This window comes from Perognathus longimembris, unplaced genomic scaffold (assembly GCF_023159225.1).
Source record: "Perognathus longimembris pacificus isolate PPM17 unplaced genomic scaffold, ASM2315922v1 HiC_scaffold_56, whole genome shotgun sequence".
Taxonomy (NCBI): domain Eukaryota; kingdom Metazoa; phylum Chordata; class Mammalia; order Rodentia; family Heteromyidae; genus Perognathus; species Perognathus longimembris.
This window is the reverse complement of record NW_025961044.1, coordinates 111468-132209: the sequence shown is the minus strand read 5'-3', so window position 1 is coordinate 132209 and position 20742 is coordinate 111468. Positions and strand designations below refer to the sequence as shown.

Here is a 20742-nt window from a genome sequence, read left to right as displayed (position 1 = left end):
TGTGTCAGGGCCTAGTGTCTGGCTTGGAGCCCTAGTTCTGTCAGGGCCTAGTGTGTGGATTGGAGCCCTAGTTGTGTCAGGGCCTAGTGTCTGGATTGGAGCCCTAGTTGTGTCAGGGCCTAGTGTCTCAGTTGGAGCCCTAGTTGTGTCAGGGCCTAGTGTCTGGATTGGAGCCCTAGTTGTGTCAGGGCCTAGTGTCTGGATTGGAGCCCTAGTTGTGTCAGGGCCTAGTGTCTGGATTGGAGCCCTAGTTGTGTCAGGGCCTAGTGTCTGGCTTGGAGCCCTAGTTCTGTCAGGGCCTAGTGTGTGGATTGGAGCCCTAGTTGTGTCAGGGCCTAGTGTCTGGATTGGAGCCCTAGTTGTGTCAGGGCCTAGTGTCTCAGTTGGAGCCCTAGTTGTGTCAGGGCCTAGTGTCTGGATTGGAGCCCTAGGTGTGTCAGGGCCTAGTGTCTCAGTTGGAGCCCTAGTTGTGTCAGGGCCTAGAGTCTCAGTTGGAGCCCTAGTTGTGTCAGGGCCTAGTGTCTCAGTTGGAGCCCTAGTTGTGTCCGGGCCTCGTGTCTGGATTGGAGCCCTAGTTGTGCGAGGGCCTAGTGTCTCAGTTTGAGGCCTAGTTGTGTCAGGGCCTAGTGTCTGGAATAGAGGCCTAGTTGTGTCAGGGCCTAGTGTCCAGACTGGAGCCTTATTTGTGTCAGGGCCTAGTGTCTGGATTGGAGCCCTAGTTGTGTCAGGGCCTAGTGTCTGGATTGGAGCCCTAGTTGTGTCAGGGCCTAGTGTCTCAATTGGAGCAATAGTTGTGTCAGGGCCTAGTGTCTGGATTGAAGCCCTAGTTTTGTCAGGGCCTAGTGTCTCAGTTGGAGCCCTAGTTGTGTCAGGGCCTAGTGTCTCAGTTGGAGCCCTAGTTGTGTCAGGGCCTAGTGTCTCAGTTGGAGCCCTAGTTGTGTCAGGGCCTAGTGTCTGGATTGGAACCCTAGTTGTGTCAGGGCCTAGTGTCTGGATTGGAGCCCTAGTTGTGTCAGGGCCTAGTGTCTGGCTTGGAGCCCTAGTTGTGTCAGGGCCTAGTGTCTGGCTTGGAGCCCTAGTTGTGTCAGGGCCTAGTGTCTGGCTTGGAGCCCTAGTTGTGTCAGGGCCTAGTGTCTCAGTTGGAGCCCTAGTTGTGTCAGGGCCTAGTGTCTGGATGGAGCCCTAGTTATGTCAGGGCCTAGTGTCTCAGTTGGAGCCCTAGTTGTGTCAGGGCCTAGTGTCTCAGTTGGAGCCCTAGTTGTGTCAGGGCCTAGTGTCTGGATTGGAACCCTAGTTGTGTCAGGGCCTAGTGTCTGGATTGGAGCCCTAGTTGTGTCAGGGCCTAGTGTCTGGCTTGGAGCCCTAGTTGTGTCAGGGCCTAGTGTCTGGCTTGGAGCCCTAGTTGTGTCAGGGCCTAGTGTCTGGCTTGGAGCCCTAGTTGTGTCAGGGCCTAGTGTCTCAGTTGGAGCCCTAGTTGTGTCAGGGCCTAGTGTCTGCATGGAGCCCTAGTTGTGTCAGGGCCTAGTGTCTCAGTTGGAGCCCTAGTTGTGTCAGGGCCTAGTGTCTGGATTGGAGCCCTAGTTGTGTCAGGGCCTAGTGTCTCATTTGGAGCCCTAGTTGTGTCAGGGCCTAGTGTCTCAGTTGGAGCCCTAGTTGTGTCAGGGCCTAGTGTCTGGATTGGAGCCCTAGGTGTGTCAGGGCCTAGTGTCTCAGTTGGAGCCCTAGTTGTGTCAGGGCCTAGAGTCTCAGTTGGAGCCCTAGTTGTGTCAGGGCCTAGTGTCTCAGTTGGAGCCCTAGTTGTGTCCGGGCCTCGTGTCTGGATTGGAGCCCTAGTTGTGCGAGGGCCTAGTGTCTCAGTTTGAGGCCTAGTTGTGTCAGGGCCTAGTGTCTGGAATAGAGGCCTAGTTGTGTCAGGGCCTAGTGTCCAGACTGGAGCCTTATTTGTGTCAGGGCCTAGTGTCTCAATTGGAGCAATAGTTGTGTCAGGGCCTAGTGTCTGGATTGAAGCCCTAGTTTTGTCAGGGCCTAGTGTCTCAGTTGGAGCCCTAGTTGTGTCAGGGCCTAGTGTCTCAGTTGGAGCCCTAGTTGTGTCAGGGCCTAGTGTCTCAGTTGGAGCACTAGTTGTGTCAGGGCCTAATGTCTGGATGGAGCCCTAGTTATGTCAGGGCCTAGTGTCTCAGTTGGAGCCCTAGTTGTGTCAGGGCCTAGTGTCTCAGTTGGAGCCCTAGTTGTGTCAGGGCCTAGTGTCTGGATTGGAACCCTAGTTGTGTCAGGGCCTAGTGTCTGGATTGGAGCCCTAGTTGTGTCAGGGCCTAGTGTCTGGCTTGGAGCCCTAGTTGTGTCAGGGCCTAGTGTCTGGATTGGAGCCCTAGTTGTGTCAGGGCCTAGTGTCTCAGTTGGAGCCCTAGTTGTGTCAGGGCCTATTGTCTCAGTTGGAGCCCTAGTTGTGTCCGGGCCTAGTGTCTGGATTGGAGCCCTAGTTGTGTCAGGGCCTAGTGTCTGGTAGGAGCCCTAGTTGTGTCAGGGCCTAGTGTCTGGTAGGAGCCCTAGTTGTGTCAGGGCCTAGTGTCTGGATTGGAGCCCTAGTTGTGTCAGGGCCTAGTGTCTCAGTTGGAGCCCTAGTTGTGTCAGGGCCTATTGTCTCAGTTGGAGCCCTAGTTGTGTCCGGGCCTAGTGTCTGGATTGGAGCCCTAGTTGTGTCAGGGCCTAGTGTCTGGTAGGAGCCCTAGTTGTGTCAGGGCCTAGTGTCTGGTAGGAGCCCTAGTTGTGTCAGGGCCTAGTGTCTCAGTTGGAGCCCTAGTTGTGTCAGGGCCTAGTGTCTCAGTTGGAGCCCTAGTTGTGTCAGGGCCTAGTGCCCTGACTGGAGCCCTAGTTGTGTCAGGGCCTAGTGTCTGGATTGGAGCCCTAGTTGTGTCAGGGCCTAGTGTCCAGTCTGGAGCCCTAGTTGTGTCAGGGCCTAGTGTCTGGCTTGGAGCCTTAGTTGTGTCAGGGCCTAGTGTCTGGATTGGAGCCCTAGTTGTGTCAGGGCCTAGTGTCTGGATTGGAGCCCTAGTTGTGTCAGGGCCTAGTGTCTGGATTGGAGCCCTAGTTGTGTCAGGGCCTAGTGTCTCAGTTGGAGCCCTAGTTGTGTCAGGGCCTAGTGTCTCAGTTGGAGCCCTAGTTGTGTCAGGGCCTAGTGTCTCAGTTGGAGCCTTAGTTATGTCAGGGCCTAGTGTCCTGACTGAAGCCCTCGTTGCGTCTTCTCCACGGTCCGCCATCTTGGATCGGGGCCAACATGGCGCCAGTTGCCCCCCCGTGGGGCAAATCCGGCCCCATTGTTCCCGACACACCCCGGGGCCGGGACACAAAGCACAGAGCGGGGCAGCGCGCCCGGCCCGGGCGTCCGTCCAGCCATTGTGCGTCCGTCCTTCCGTCCCCCAAGGTCGTTCCCCGGCCCCGCCCACTTCCTCCTCCGCCCCTCTGGGCCTCTGGGGACACAATGGGGCCCGGTGTGCGCGCGTGCGTCACGCCCACGTCACCGGGGCCACGCCCACCCCGCGGGGGGGGGGAGGGCGCGGGGCGGAGGGGTCAAAAGGAGCCGGGCTCTCGCACAACCTCCGCCATTGCGGTGGTGACTCCGACCCGGCGTGGCGGCCATGGCGCTCGCGGCGTTGGTGTTGGTGGTGGCGACGGCCTTGCACGCCCACCGGGCACACGCGGGCGTCGACGTCCGGCCCTCCCAGGTGACCGGGAAGGGGACAGGAAGTGGACAGGGGTGGACAGGAAGTGAATAGGGGTGGACAGGAAGTGGATGGGAGGGGTCCCTGAGGTGGACAGGAAGTGGACATGAGGTGGACAGGAAGTGGATGGGAGGGGTATATGAGGCGGACAGGTGGGTGGACAGGAAGTGGACAGGGGAGGACAGGAAGTGGGCACGGGGGGCGCGCTGGGTGGACACCGGGGAGACAGGAAGTGGACAGGGGAGACAGGAAGTGGGCACAGGGCAGACACTGGGTGGATACTGGGGAGACAGGAAGTGGAGAGGGGAGGACAGGAAGTGGACACGAGGTGGACAGGAAGTGGATGTTGGGGGTATATGAGGTGGACAGGTGGGGTGGACAGGAAGTGGACAGGGAAGGACAGGAAGTGGGCACGGGGTGCACGCTGGGTGGACACCGGGGAGACAGGAAGTGGACAGGGGAGGACAGGAAGTGGGCACAGGGCACACACTGGGTGGATACTGGGGAGACAGGAAGTGGAGAGGGGAGGACAGGAAGTGGACACAAGGTGGACAGGAAGTGGATGGGAGGGGTCCCTGAGGTGGACACGTGGGGTGGACAGGAAGTGGACAGGGGAGGACAGGAAGTGGGCACGGGGTGCATGCTGGGTGGATTCTGGGGAGACAGGAAGTGGACAGGGGAGGGCCGGAAGTGGATGCAAGGTGGACAGGAAGTGGATGGGAGGGGTATATGAGGCGGATAGGTGGGGTGGACAGGAAGTGGACAGGGGAGGACAGGAAGTGGGCACAGGGTGCATGCTGGGTGGACACCGGGGAGACAGGAAGTGGACAGGGGAGGACAGGAAGTGGGCACAGGGCACACACTGGGTGGATACTGGGGAGACAGGAAGTGGAGAGGGGAGGACAGGAAGTGGACACGAGGTGGACAGGAAGTGGATGTTGGGGGTATATGAGGTGGACAGGTGGGGTGGACAGGAAGTGGACAGGGAAGGACAGGAAGTGGGCACGGGGTGCACGCTGGGTGGACACCTGGGAGACAGGAAGTGGACAGGGGTGGACAGGAAGTGGACATGTGGTGGACAGGAAGTGGGCGTGGGGGGTACGAGAGGTGGGCATGTGGGGGTGGACAGGAAGTGGAGACTGGGTGGACTGGTGGGGGGCAGGAAGTGGGCACGGGGGGCGCGCTGGGTGGACACCCGGGAGACAGGAAGTGGATGGAGGGAGGACAGGAAGTGAGTATGAGGTGGACAGGAAGTGGATGGGAGGGGTCCCTGAGGTGGACAGGTGGGGAGGACAGGAAGTGGACACTGGATGCACGCTGGGTGGATACCGGGGAGACAAGAAGTGGAGAGAGGACAGGAAGTGGACACAAGGTGGACAGGAAGTAGATGGGAGGGGTCCCTGAGGTGGACACGTGGGGTGGACAGGAAGTGGGCACGGGGGGCGCGCTGGGTGGACACCGGGGAGACAGGAAGTGGACAGGGGAGGACAGGAAGTGGATGTGAGGTGGACAGGAAGTGGGTGTCTCTCAGATAGGAAGTGGGCGTCCCTCACACAGGAAGTGGGCGTCTCTAAGACAGGAAGTGGCCGCATAACAGACAGGAAGTGGGCGTCTCTCAGACAGGAAGTGGCCTTGTGACGGACAGGAAGTGGGCATCCCTGAGACAGGAAGTGGACGTCTCTCAGACAGGAAGTGGCTGCATGACGGACAGGAAGTGGACGTCCCTCAGACAGGAAGTGGACGTCCCTCAGACAGGAAGTGGCCTTGTGACGGACAGGAAGTGGGCGTCTCAGACAGGAAGTGGCCGCGTGACAGGCAGGAAGTGACCCCCCCCACCACCACCACCCCCCCCCGCCCCGCAGGTGTCCGGGGCCTGGCGCACCGAGGTCATCATGGCGGACGACCCGGAGAAGATCCGGGAGGGCGGGGCCCTGCGCGGCCTCTTCCGCCGCGTGACGATGGCGCCCGACGGGGCCACCGTGGACCTCGAGTTCTTCATCAGGTGAGGACGGGAAACAACCGCGACGGCAATAACAATAATAATAATAATGGAAATAATAACAACAACAATGATAAATAACAATAACAGTAATAATAATAATAATAATAACAATAATAACAATAATAATAACAATAATAACAACAATAAATAATAATAATAATAACAACAATAATAATAATAATGGAAATCCCAGATGATGATAACAACAACAATAACAATAACAGTACCAACCCCGCTCTCCCCCCCCCCCCCCCGTCTCCAGGAACGACTCCGAGTGCGAGCGACACGAGGTCCTGGGCCGGAGGACGGAGGACGGGAAGTTCAGCACCGACTGTGAGCCCCCGCCCCGACCTCTGACCCCCCCGACCCCCCCCACCCCACCCCGGGAACCGCTTCCGGGGTCACCGGGGCCATGAGGATGATTATTATTATTATTTATTTTACTTGTGGAATTAAATCCGATTCTCAATGACAATCGACCCCCGACCCCGACCCCGACCCCTGACCCCTGACCCCCGACCCCTGACCCCTGACCCCGACCCCTGACCCCTGACCCCTGACCCCCGACCCCTGACCCCTGACCCCGACCCCTGACCCCTGACCCCCGACCCCGACCCCGACCCCGACCCCTGACCCCTGACCTTGACTCCCGATCCCGACCCCCGACCCCCCGACCCCTGACCCCGACCCCTGACCCCGACCCCGACCCCTGACCCTGAACCCAGACCCCTGACCCTGACTCCCGACCCTGACCCCCGACACCGACCCCTGACCCCCTGACCCCCGACCCCCGACCCTGACCCCCGACCCCGACCCCTGACCTTGACCCTGACCCCGACCCCTGACCCCTGACCCCCGACCCCGTGGAACGTTCTAGACTCCGGTAAGAACTTCTTCGAGATCGCGGCCGCGGACGGCGGGCGCCTGGTCTTCTACGACGAGAACGTGGACGGCCGGGGTCGCCGCACGCGCCTGGTCCTCGTGGCCGGTGAGCCCCCCGGGGGGGCGGGGGGGGGTGGGAGGGTGGGGTGACTCGGTTTCCCCCATTGGGTTGGGGTTGGGGTTGGGGTTGGGGGTTGGGTGGCCGTGACTCGGTTTCCCCCATTGGGTTCAGGGTTGGGGTTGGGGTTGGGGTTGGGGTTGGGGTTGGGGTCGGGGGTCGGGGGTCAAGCCGTGGCCGTGACTCGGTTTCCCCCCCCCGTCCCCCCCTCCCCACGCAGGGAAAGGCCAGGGGCTGACGGCGGAGGAGGAAGGAAAGTTCCGGGCGCTGGCGGAGGAGAAGGGGATCCCCTCCCCCCACGTGGAGAACGTGCTGGACTCAGGTGGGGGGGGACGAATGAATGAATGAGTGAATGAATGATGCGCATCCAGAACATTCCGGAACCGGGCGTGGTGAACGAATGAATGAATGGATGGACGAGTGAATGAATGAATGAATGGATGGACGAGTGAATGAATGAATGAATGGATGGACGAGTGAATGAATGAATGAATGGATGGATGGACGAATGAATGAATGAATGGATGGATGGACGAATGAATGAATGAATGGATGGACGAGTGAATGAATGAATGAATGGATGGATGGACGAGTGAATGAATGGATGGACGAGTGAATGAATGAATGAATGAATGGATGGACGAGTGAATGAATGAATGGATGGATGAATGAATGATATGTACGCAGAACATCCCGGAATCTGGCGTGGGGGACGAATGAATGAATGAATGAATGATATGCATCCGGAACGTTCCAGAATCGGGCGTGGGGGAATGAATGAATGACATATGCGGTGAAGGAATGAACGATATACACACACACAGAGCGTTCTGGAATCGGGTGGTGAATGAATGAATGAATGAATGAATGATATGTACAGAAGATTCTGGAATCGGGCGTGGTGAATGAATGAATGAGTGAATGAATGATGCGCATCCAGAACATTCTGGATTTGGGTGTGGGGAATGAATGAATGAATGGATGGAAGAACGAATGAATGAATGAATGATATATATACAGAACATTCTGGATTCAGGTGAGGAATGAATGAATGAATGGAAGAATGAATGAATGAATGATGTATACGCAGAACGTCCCGGAATCGGGCGTGGGGGATGAATGAATGAATGAATGAATGAATGATGCGCATCCAGAACATTCTGGATTCTGGTGTCGGGGAATGAATGAATGAATGGATGGACGAACGAATGAATGAATGAATGATGTATATACAGAACATTCTGGATTCAGGTGTGGGGGAATGAATGAATGAATGAATGGACGAGTGAATGAATGAATGAATGAATGAATGACGTATACGCAGAACGTCCCGGAATCGGGTGGGGAATGAATGAATGACGTATGTGGTGAGTGAATGAATGAATGATATACGCATCCAGAGCGTCCCGGAATCGGGCGTGGTGAATGAATGAATGAATGAATGAATGATATATATGGAGAACGTTCTGGAGTCGGGTGGTGAATGAATGAATGAATGATATATGTGGTGAATGAATGAACGAATGAATGAATGAATGAATGATGTATATACAGAACGTTCCGGAATCGGGTGGGGAATGAATGAATGACATATGTGGTGAATGAATGAATGAATGACGTATGTGGTGAATGAATGAATGAATGAATGACGTATGTGGTGAATGAATGAATGAATGAATGACGTATGTGGTGAATGAATGAATGAATGAATGATGTATATACAGAACGTTCCGGAATCAGGTGGGGAATGAATGAACGAATGAATGAACGAATGAATGAATGAACGAATGAATGAACGAATGACGGACTCTCTCGTTCACAGACGACTGCCCCGAGTGACGGACGCCCTCCCTGCCCCCCCTTCCGGGGTCACTTCCGGGTCACTTCCGGGTCACTTCCGGGAAGGAGCGCGGCCCCTCCGGAACCTTCCGCCCACTTCCCCCTCCCCCCCGGGAACGAACGAACGAATGAATGAATGAATGAAGGACTCAATAAACGATTCCCCAGCATCCACTTCCTGTCTCCGGGATTCTGCTTCCTGCTTCCCGCGGGGGGGGGAGGGGGGAGGGGGGCGGACAGGAAGTGGGGGAGGGGCCGGGAGGAAGCGGGCGGGAAGCGACCTCGGGGGCTGAGGAAGTGACCTCTGAGGGGGCGGGAGTGACCTCTGAGAAACAGGAAGTGACCTCGGAGAAACAGGAAGTGACCTCACAGGAACAGGAAGTGACCTCACAGGAACAGGAAGTGACCTCAGAGCCCGGGAGAAACCCTCGGGGACAGGAGACAGGGTGGGGCAGAGCAGGAAGTGACCTCTGAGACACAGGAAGTGACCTCACAGGAACAGGAAGTGACCTCTGAGAAACAGGAAGTGACCTCACAGGAACAGGAAGTGACCTCAGAGCCAGGGGAAACCCATCCGTGAGACACAGGCACGCTGGAACAGAGCAGGAAGTGACCCCGGAGGAAGAGGAAGTGACCCCGGAGGAAGAGGAAGTGACCCCGGAGGAAGAGGAAGTGACCTCTGAACCTGGGGGCGGGACACCCACCCTTCCATTAATTCCATTGGATTTCTTATCTTCATTAAACTCAGTGTCCATTCATTAATTCCTTTGGATTCCATCCCCATTCATTCATTCCGAGACATTAATTCCATCTCATTCATTCATTCCGTTGAATCAATTGAGTCTCATTCATTAATTCCGATAAATTAATTTGATCTCATTCATTAATTCCGTTAATCAATTGAGTCTCAATTCATTAATTCCCTTAAATCAATTCCATGTAAATTCATTAATTCCATTAAATCAATTGAATCTCAATTCATTAATTCCATTGAATTCCATCTCCATTCATTCATTCGGTTAAATCAATTCCATCTCAATTCATTCATTCCGTTAAATTCCATCTAAATTCATTCATTCCGTTAAATCAATTGAATCTCATTCATTAATTCCGTTAAATTCAATCTCCATTCATTAATTCTGTTAAACTCAATCTAATTCATTCATTCCGTTAAACCAATTCAATCTAAATTCATTAATTCCATTGAATCCCATCTCAATTCATTCATTCCGTTGAATCAATTGAGTCTCAATTCATTAATTCCACTGAATTCCATCTCAATTCATTAATTCCGTTGAATCAATTGAATCTCCATTCATTAATTCCATTGAATTCCACCTAACTTCATTAATTCCATTAAATCAATTGAATCTCCATTCATTAATTCCGTTAAATCCCATCTCAATTCATTCATTCCGTTGAATCAATTGAGTCTCAATTCATTCATTCCGCTGAATTCCATCTCAATTCATTAATTCCGTTAAATCAATTCCATCTCCATTCATTAATTCCATTGAATCCCATCTCAATTCATTCATTCCGTTGAATCAATTGAATCACAATTCATTCATTCCGCTGAATTCCATCTCCATTCATTAATTCCGTTAAACTCAATCTAATTCATTACTTCCGTTAAATCAATTCCATCTCCATTCATTCATTCCATTAAATCAATGGAATCTCATCCATTAATTCCGTTAAATTCCATCTCCATTCATTAATTCCATTGAATTCATCTCAATTCATTCATTCCGTTGAATCAATTGAGTCTCATTCATTCATTCCATTAAATCACTTGAACCTTAATTCATTAATTCCATTGAATTCCATCTAAATTCATTCATTCCATTAAATCAATTGAATCTCCATTCATTCATTCCCTTAAATCCCATCTCAATTCATTCATTCCGTTAAATCAATTTAACCTCAATTCATTAATTCCGTTGAATTAATTCCATCTCCATTCATTATTTCCAATAAATTTAATCTCAATTCATTAATTCCGCTGAATTCCATCTCCATTCATTAATTCCATTAAATTCCACCTCAATTCATTAATTCCGTTAAATCAATTCCATCTAAATTCATTAATTCCATTAAATTCCATCTCCATTCATTAATTCATTAAATCAATTGAGTCTCCATTCATTAATTCCATTAAGTTCCACCTAAATTCATTCATTCCGTTAAATCAATTCCATCTCAATTCATTCATTCCGCTGAATTCCATCTAACTTCATTAATTCCATTGAATCAATTGAATCTGAATTCATTCATTCCATTGAATTCCATCTAAATTCACTAATTCCATTAAATTAATTTGATCTCATTCATTAATTCCGTTGAATTAATTCAATCTCCATTCATTATTTCCGATAAATTTAATCTCCATTCATTCATTCCATTAAGTTTCATCTCCATTCATTAATTCCGTTAATCAATTGAGTCTCAATTCATTAATTCCATTCAATCCCATCTAAATTCATTCATTCCGTTAAATCAATTGAATCTGAATTCATTAATTCCGTTAAATCCCATCTCAATTCATTCATTCCGTTGAATCAATTGAGTCTCAATTCATTCATTCCGCTGAATTCCATCTCAATTCATTAATTCCGTTAAATCAATTCCATCTCCATTCATTAATTCCATTGAATCCCATCTCAATTCATTCATTCCGTTGAATCAATTGAATCACAATTCATTCATTCCGCTGAATTCCATCTCCATTCATTAATTCCGTTAAACTCAATCTAATTCATTACTTCCGTTAAATCAATTCCATCTCCATTCATTCATTCCATTAAATCAATGGAATCTCATCCATTAATTCCGTTAAATTCCATCTCCATTCATTAATTCCATTGAATTCATCTCAATTCATTCATTCCGTTGAATCAATTGAGTCTCATTCATTCATTCCATTAAATCACTTGAACCTTAATTCATTAATTCCATTGAATTCCATCTAAATTCATTCATTCCATTAAATCAATTGAATCTCCATTCATTCATTCCCTTAAATCCCATCTCAATTCATTCATTCCGTTAAATCAATTTAACCTCAATTCATTAATTCCGTTGAATTAATTCCATCTCCATTCATTATTTCCAATAAATTTAATCTCAATTCATTAATTCCGCTGAATTCCATCTCCATTCATTAATTCCATTAAATTCCACCTCAATTCATTAATTCCGTTAAATCAATTCCATCTAAATTCATTAATTCCATTGAATTCCATCTCCATTCATTCATTCCCTTAATTCAATTCAATATCAATTCATTAATTCCATTCAATCCCATCTCAATTCATTAATTCCATTGAATTCCACCTAAATTCATTCATTCCATTAAATCAATTGAATCTCCATTCATTCATTCATTCCGTCAAATCCCATCTCCTAATAAATAATAATAATATAAGAATAAATAATAAACAATAATAATGATGGACAATAATAATAATAATAATAAATTAAAATGGAAACGGACGTCCGGGAGGACGACGACGGGGGGGAAAATAAAAACCAGTGATGACAACAATAATAATAATAATAAATAATAAACAATAATAATAATAAATAATAAACAACAACAATAATAATAATAATAAATAATAAACAACAATAATAATAATAAATAATAAACAATAATAATAATAAATAATAAACAATAATAATAATAAATAATAATAAACAATAATAATAAATAATAATAAACAATAATAATAATAAATAATAAATAATAATAAACAACAATAATAATAAATAATAATAAACAATAATAATAATAAATAATAAATAATAATAATAAATAATAAACAATAATAATAATAAATAATAAACAATAATAATAAATAATAATAAATAATAAACAATAATAATAATAAATAATAATAAACAATAATAATAATAATAAATAATAATAAACAATAATAATAATATACAACATCAGCCAAAATTGAGGAGACGATTCACGCAAATGGGGGGGAAAATGGCGATGAGCGATGTCAATAATAATAATAAGCGATAAATAATATAAACGATAATAAATAGCAATCAACAATATAATAGTAATAAATAATATACATAATATAATAATAGTAATAAATAGCAATAAATAATATAAATAATAATAAATAGCAATAAATAATATAATAATAGTGATAAATAATATAAATAATATAAATAATAATAAATAATAAATAGCAATAAATAATGTAATAATAGTAATAAATGGCAATAAATAATATAAATGATAATAAATAGTAATAAATAATAAATAGCAATAAATAATATAATAATAGTAAATAATAAATAATAAATAGTAATAAATAATGGAATAATAGTAATAAAGGTAATGAATAATATAAATGATAATAAATAATAATAGTAATAAATAATATAAATAATAATAAATAGCAATAAATAATAAAAATAATAATAAGCAATAAATAATATAAATGATAATAAATAATAAATAGCAATATATAATATAATAATAGTAATAAATAATATAAATAATATAAATGATAATAAATAATAAATAGCAATAAATAATATAAATGATAATAAATAGTAATAAATAATAAATAGTAATAGTAATAAATGGTAATAAATAATATAAGTAATAATAAATAATATAATAGTAATAAATAATATAATAATAGTAATAAATAATATAAATAATGTAAATGATAATAAATAATAAATAGCAATATATAATATAATAATAGTAATAAATAATATAATAATAGTAATAAATGGTGATAAATAATATAAATAATAATAAATAATAAATAGCAATAAATAATATAATAATATAAATAATATAAATGATAATAAATAATAAACAGTAATAAATAATGTAATAATAGTAATAATAAGCAATAAATAATATAAATGATAATAAATAGTCATAAATAATAAATAGCAATAAATAATATAATAATAGTAATAAATAATATAAATAACAGAAATGGTAATAAATAATAAATAGTAATAAATAATATAATAATAATAGTAATAGATGGTAATGAATAATATAAATAATAATAAATAGTATAATAGCAATAAATAATATGATAGTAATAAATAATATAAATGATAATAAATAATAAATAGCAATAAATAATATAATAATATAAATAATATAAATAATAATAAATAATAAATAGTAATAAATAATGTAATAATAGTAATAAATAATATAAATAAATAATAATAAATAATAAATAATAAATAGCAATAAATAATATAATAATAGTAATAAATGGCAATAAATAATATTAATAATAATAAATAATAAATAGTAATAAATAATGTAATAATAGTAATAAATAATATAAATAATAATAAATAGCAATAAATAATATGATAATAGTAATAAATGGTAATAAATAATATAAATGATAATAAATAATAAATAGCAATCAATAATATGGTAATAATAGTAATAAATTGTAATAAATAATATAAATAATAAATAGCAATAAATAACATAATAATAATAGTAATAAATGGTAATAAATAATATAAATAATAATAAATAGTAATAAATAATATAATAATAATACGGACGATAATGGGGGAAGAATGATGATAAATAATAATGATAATAAACAATAATGATAATAAAATAATAAATGATAAACAAAAATAATAATAATAATGATAACAAATAATAATAAATTAAAATATAGAGACATCCGGGTGAGTAAGGAAAGGAGAATAATCACGAGAATGGGGGGAAAATAATGATAAATAATAATAATAATAATGAATAATAATAATAATGAAGATAATAAATAATAATAATGATAATAAATAATAATAAAAATAAATAATAATGATGATAATACATAATAATAAATAATAATAATGATAATAAATAATAATAATGATAATAAATAATAATGATGATAATACATAATAATAAATAATAATGATGATAATAAATAATAATAATGATAATAAATAATAATGATGATGATAAATAATAATAATGATAATAAATAATAATAATAATGATAAATAATAATAATGATAATAAATAATAATAATAATGATAAATAATAATAATGATGATAATAAATAATAATGATGATGATAAATAATAATAATGATAATAAATAATAATGATGATGATAAATAATAATAATGATAATAAATAATAGTGATAATAAATAATAATAATGATGATAAATAATAATAATGATAATAAATAATAATAATGATGATAAATAATAATAATGATAATAAATAATAATAATGATGATAAATAATAATAATGATAATAAATAACAATAATGATGATAAATAATAATAATGATAATAAATAATAATGATAATAAATAATAATAATGATGATAATAAATAATAATAATGATGATAAATAATAATAATGACGATAATAAATAATATAAATAAAAATAAATATGTATAAAGAGTTGATAAAAAGGAGAATATTCAAGATAATGGGGGAAAAATAATGATAAATAATAATGATGATGAATAATAATAATATAAACAATAAATAATAATAAACAATAATAATAATGAACAATAATAATAATAAATAATATTAATGACAACAAATAATAATAAATTAAAACATAGACATCCGGGTGACTAAGAAGAGGAGAATATTCACGATAATGGGGGAAAAAACAATGATAAATAATAATAATAATAATAATGATAATAAATAATAATAATGATGATAATAAATAATAATGATAATAAATAATAATAATATAAATAATGATAAATAATAATAATAATGATGATGATAAATAATAATAATGATGATAAATAATAATAATGATAACAAATAATAATGATAATAAATAATAATAATAATGATAAATAATAATAATGATGACAATAAATAATAATAATGATGATAAATAACAATAATGATGATAAATAACAATAATGATGATAAATAATAATAATAATGATAAATAATAATAATAATGATAAATAATAATAATAATGATGATAAATAATAATAATGATAAATAATAATAATGATAATAAATAATAATAATGATAAATAATAATAATGATGATAAATAATAATGATGATAAATAATAATAATAATGATAAATAATAATAATAATGATAATAAATAATAATAATGATAATAAATAATAATGACGATAAATAATAATAATGATGATGATAAATAATAATAATGATAATAAATAACAATAATGATAATAAATAATAATAATGATGATAAATAATAATGATGATGATAAATAATAATAATAAACAATAATAATAACAAACAATAATAATAACAAATAATAATAATAATAAATAATGAATAATCCTGTCCCACTGCACGGTCCACGGTGCGCCATCTTGGACCGGGGCCAACATGGCGCCCAGTCGCCCCCCCACTGGGGTATACAGGGACGCGGATTGGGGGACCCATGACCCCCGCGGACCCGGGGCCGAAGAGTTAACCGGATTCTAATTCCGACCTTGAGCCGAGGACGCGGAACAGGAAACGCGTGGAGAACGGGATTAGACACGGGGGGCGGGGGGGGGGGGGGGACGAGGGACAAAGGACAACGGGGTGGGGTGGGGTAGTTGGGGGGGGTGGGGCAATTCCGGGAACCCCAGGGAGGGGGAGCGGCGAGTTGTTCTTGGCCCCGGGGGGGGCGGGGGGGGTGAGAGAACGTTCCGGAACGCGGGCCGAAGGGCGGAGGTCACCGTCCGTGGGGTGGGGGGTGGGGGGAGAGGAGGGTGGGGGGGCAATTGAGGGATTGAGGGAGGGGGTAGGGAGGGCGTGGGGTACGGGGGTAGCCGGATGGGTGGGGGGGGGGGGGAATATGATGGGGTGGGTAGTGGGGCAGTTGGTGGGGCACTCAAGTGGGTAGTGGGGCAGTTGCTGGGGCAGTTGCTGGGGTAGTGGGGTAGGTGGTGGGGCAATTGGGTGGGTAGTGGGGCAGTTGGTGGGGTAGTTGGTAGGGTAATCAGGTGGGTAGTGGAGTAGTTGGGTGGGGTAGTTGGTGGGGCAGTTGCTGGGGCAGTCGGGTGGGTAGTCGGGTAGTTGGTGGGGCAATTGGTGGGGCAGTTGGTGGTTAGTGGGGCAGTTGGTGGGGTAGTCAGCTGGGTAGTGGGGTCATTGGTGGGGCAGTTGCTGGGGTAGTTGGTGGGTAGCAGGGTAGTTAGTGGGGTCATTGGTGGGGCAGTTGGTGGGGCAGTTGTGGTTAGTGGGGCAATTGCTGGGGTAGTTGGTGGGGTACTCGGATGGGTAGTGGGGTAGTTGGGTGGGGTGGTTGGGTGGTTAGTGGGGCAGTTGCTGGGGCAGTTGGTGGGGCAGTTGCTGGGGCAGTTGGTGGGGCAGTTGCTGGGGCAGTTGGTGGGGCAGTTGCTGGGGCAGTTGGTGGGGCAGTTGCTGGGGCAGCCGGGTGGGCCGTGCGGCCGTTGCCCCCGTCCCGTTCGCCCTCCACGGCCCCCCCCGTCCCCCGCCCCCTTCCTTTTGCCCCCCCCGCCCCCCCTTCCTGCCCCGCCCCACCCCTAAAGGTCACCCCGGGAAAGGTCAGGCCTAATCCCATTACCGCCCCGCACGCCGCACAATGGCCCCTTTGATCTGCCCCCTCCTCCCCGGGGGGGGGTATCTGGGGCGGCCCCGGGGTATAAAGGACTCTCGCGGTCGCCATCTTGCTGGCCTTGGCCTGCGCCGGGCCCCGGGTTCGAGCCTCGGAGGTGAGGGGTGGGGCGGGTGGGGCGGGGTAGGTGGGGCGGGTGGGGTGGGGTGGGTGGGGTATCTGGAGGAGAGGGGCATCTGTGAGCTGGACAGGTGCATTCTGGGACATAGCGTGAGGCCTAGTGTGGGGTCTGAAGCCTGAGGCCTAGCATGAACCCCAAACCCTGAGGCCTAGTGGGAACCCCAAAGCCTGAGGCCTAGTGTGGACCCCGAAGCCTGAGGCCTAGTGTGGGGTCTGAAGCCTGAGGCCTAGTGCGAACCCCAAAGCCTGAGGCCTAGTGTGATCCCCAAAGCCTGAGGCCTAGCGTGGACCCCAAAGCCTGAGGCCTAGTGTGGGGTCTGAAGCCTGAGGCCTAGCATGAACCCCAAAGCCTGAGGCCTAGTGTGGACCCCAAAGCCTGAGGCCTAGTGTGATCCCCAAAGCCTGAGGCCTAGTGTGAACCCCGAAGCCTGAGGCCTAGTGTGGACCCCGAAGCCTGAGGCCTAGTGTGGGGTCTGAAGCCTGAGGCCTAGTGCGAACCCCAAAGCCTGAGGCCTAGTGTGATCCCCAAAGCCTGAGGCCTAGCGTGGACCCCAAAGCCTGAGGCCTAGTGTGGGGTCTGAAGCCTGAGGCCTAGCATGAACCCCAAAGCCTGAGGCCTAGTGTGGACCCCAAAGCCTGAGGCCTAGTGTGATCCCCAAAGCCTGAGGCCTAGCGTGGACCCCAAAGCCCGAGGCCTAGTGTGGACCCCAAAGCCTGAGGCCTAGTGTGGGGTCTGAAGCCTGAGGCCTAGTGTAGATTCTGAATCCTGAGGCCTAGTGCGAACCCTGAAGCCTGAGGCCTAGTGTGATCCCCAAAGCCTGAGGCCTAGCGTGGACCCCAAAGCCTGAGGCCTAGTGTGGGGTCTGAAGCCTGAGGCCTAGCATGAACCCCAAAGCCTGAGGCCTAGTGTGGGGTCTGAAGCCTGAGGCCTACTGCGAACCCCAAAGCCTGAGGCCTAGTGTGAACCCCAAAGCCTGAGGCCTAGCGTGGACCCCAAAGCCTGAGGCCTAGTGTGGGGTCTGAAGCCTGAGGCCTAGCATGAACCCCAAAGCCTGAGGCCTAGTGTGGACCCCAAAGCCTGAGGCCTAGTGTGATCCCCAAAGCCTGAGGCCTAGTGTGAACCCCAAAGCCTGAGGCCTAGTGTGGACCCCAAAGCCTGAGGCCTAGTGTGGACCCCGAAGCCTGAGGCCTAGTGTGGGGTCTGAAGCCTGAGGCCTAGTGCGAACCCCAAAGCCTGAGGCCTAGTGTGATCCCCAAAGCCTGAGGCCTAGCGTGGACCCCAAAGCCTGAGGCCTAGTGTGGGGTCTGAAGCCTGAGGCCTAGCTTGAACCCCAAAGCCTGAGGCCTAGTGTGGACCCCAAAGCCTGAGGCCTAGTGTGATCCCCAAAGCCTGAGGCCTAGCGTGGACCCCAAAGCCCGAGGCCTAGTGTGGACCCCAAAGCCTGAGGCCTAGTGTGGGGTCTGAAGCCTGAGGCCTAGTGTAGATTCTGAATCCTGAGGCCTAGTGCGAACCCTGAAGCCTGAGGCCTAGTGTGATCCCCAAAGCCTGAGGCCTAGCGTGGACCCCAAAGCCTGAGGCCTAGTGTGGGGTCTGAAGCCTGAGGCCTAGCATGAACCCCAAAGCCTGAGGCCTAGTGTGGGGTCTGAAGCCTGAGGCCTACTGCGAACCCCAAAGCCTGAGGCCTAGTGTGAACCCCAAAGCCTGAGGCCTAGTGTGGACCCCAAAGCCTGAGGCCTAGTGCGAACCCCAAAGCCTGAGGCCTAGTGAGGACCGCAAAGCCTGAGGCCTAGCGTGGACCCCGAAGCCTGAGGCCTAGTGTGGGGTCTGAAGCCCGAGGCCTAGTGTGAACCCCAAAGCCTGAGGCCTAGCACATGGTCTGAAGCCTGAGGCCTAGCGCGAGCCCCGAAGCCTGAGGCCTAGTGTAGATTCTGAAGCCTGAGGCCTAGTGTAGATTCTGAAGCCTGAGGCCTAGTGCGAACCCCGAAGCCTGAGGCCTAGCGCGAGCCCCGAAGCCTGCGAGCGTGCGAGGCGCGTGCAAACCCCCCCCCCCCCCCGCAGATGGACGAGGCCCTGCGCACCCTGGGCATCGTGGCGGACGCCCCGGCCAAGATCGAGCCCGGGGGGCCCCTGCGCGGCTACTTCCGCCACGTGCGCGCGCCCGCCGACCGCCGGACCATGACCGTCGAGTTCTACAACAAGTGGGTGCCGCACGCGCGCGTGCACACGCGCACTCCCGTCCCCTCACCCGATCGCGTTGTTATTATTATTATTGCCGTCGTTGTTGTTTATTATTATTATTGCCGTCGTTGTTGTTTATTATTATTACTGCCGTCGTTGTTATTGATTATTATTATTGCCATCGTTGTTGTTTATTATTATTGCCGTCGTCGTTGTTTATTATTATTGCCGTCGTTGTTGTTTATTATTGCCGTCGTTGTTATTATTATTGCCATCGTTGTTGTTTATTATTATTGCCGTCGTTGTTGTTGATTGACGATCACCATCGACGATCCTGGCATTATTATTATTATTGCCATCGTTGTTTATTATTATTATTATTATTATTGCCGTCGTTGTTGTTTATTATTATTATTGCCATCGTTGTTATTGATTATTATTGCCATCGTTGTTATTGATTATTATTATTGCCATCGTTGTTGTTTATTATTATTGCCATCGTTATTGTTTATTATTATTATTGCCGTCGTTGTTGTTTATTATTATAGCCGTCGTTGTTGTTTATTATTATTATTGCCGTCGTCGTCGTTGATTGACGGTAATAATAACGATCCACCGTGTTATTGATGATAATAATATCGACGGCGGGGACGGCGTTATTGCCGATCTGTATCGATGATCCTGGGATTACTATTATTATTATTGCCGCCGTCGTTGTTGATTGACGATTACCATCGACGATCATGGCATTATTATTATTGCCGTCGCTGTTGTTTACTATTATTACTATTGCCGTCGTTGTTGTTTATTATTATTATTGCCGTCGTCGTTGTTGATTGGCGACGTTATTGATTATCGACCGCCCGCCCTCCCCCCCCCCCAGGCACAGCGGCGAGTGCAAGAAGTACACCGTGGTCGGCGAGCGGGAGGACGAAGGCGCCTACGTGGGGCGGTGTGAGTCTCCCCGCCCCCCCCCTCGGCTCGGCCCCCCCCCCGCCCCCCCCCCGCCCCGCGCGGGGTGTCGACGCGCGCGCCGGGGCGCGGTGGGAAGGGGGGAGGGGAGGGGGGAGAGGGCGGGTCCGGAACGTTCTACCCCTCTCGGTTCTATTCGATTCCAGAATGTTCCGGAACGTTCTACCCCACTCGGTTCCATTCGATTCTATTCGATTCTAGGATATTCTAGAACGTTCTACCCCACTCGGTTCCGTTCTGTTCTATTCGATTCAATTCTAGAATGTTCTAGAACGTTCTA

At 45.4% G+C, this 20742-nt stretch overlaps 1 protein-coding gene across 1 annotated transcript; it reads left to right on the top strand.

Annotated features, from left to right (window-relative positions):
• Nucleotides 1-3635: 3635 nt before the first annotated feature.
• On the top strand, nt 3636-7069 carry LOC125345395 (odorant-binding protein-like). The gene is made up of 5 exons (XM_048337575.1): nt 3636-3722; nt 5582-5721; nt 5984-6054; nt 6599-6709; nt 6942-7069. Exons 1-5 carry the CDS (start codon nt 3636-3638, stop codon nt 7067-7069), a joined length of 537 nt encoding a protein of 178 aa, XP_048193532.1.
• The last annotated feature ends 13673 nt before the right edge of the window (nt 7070-20742 follow it).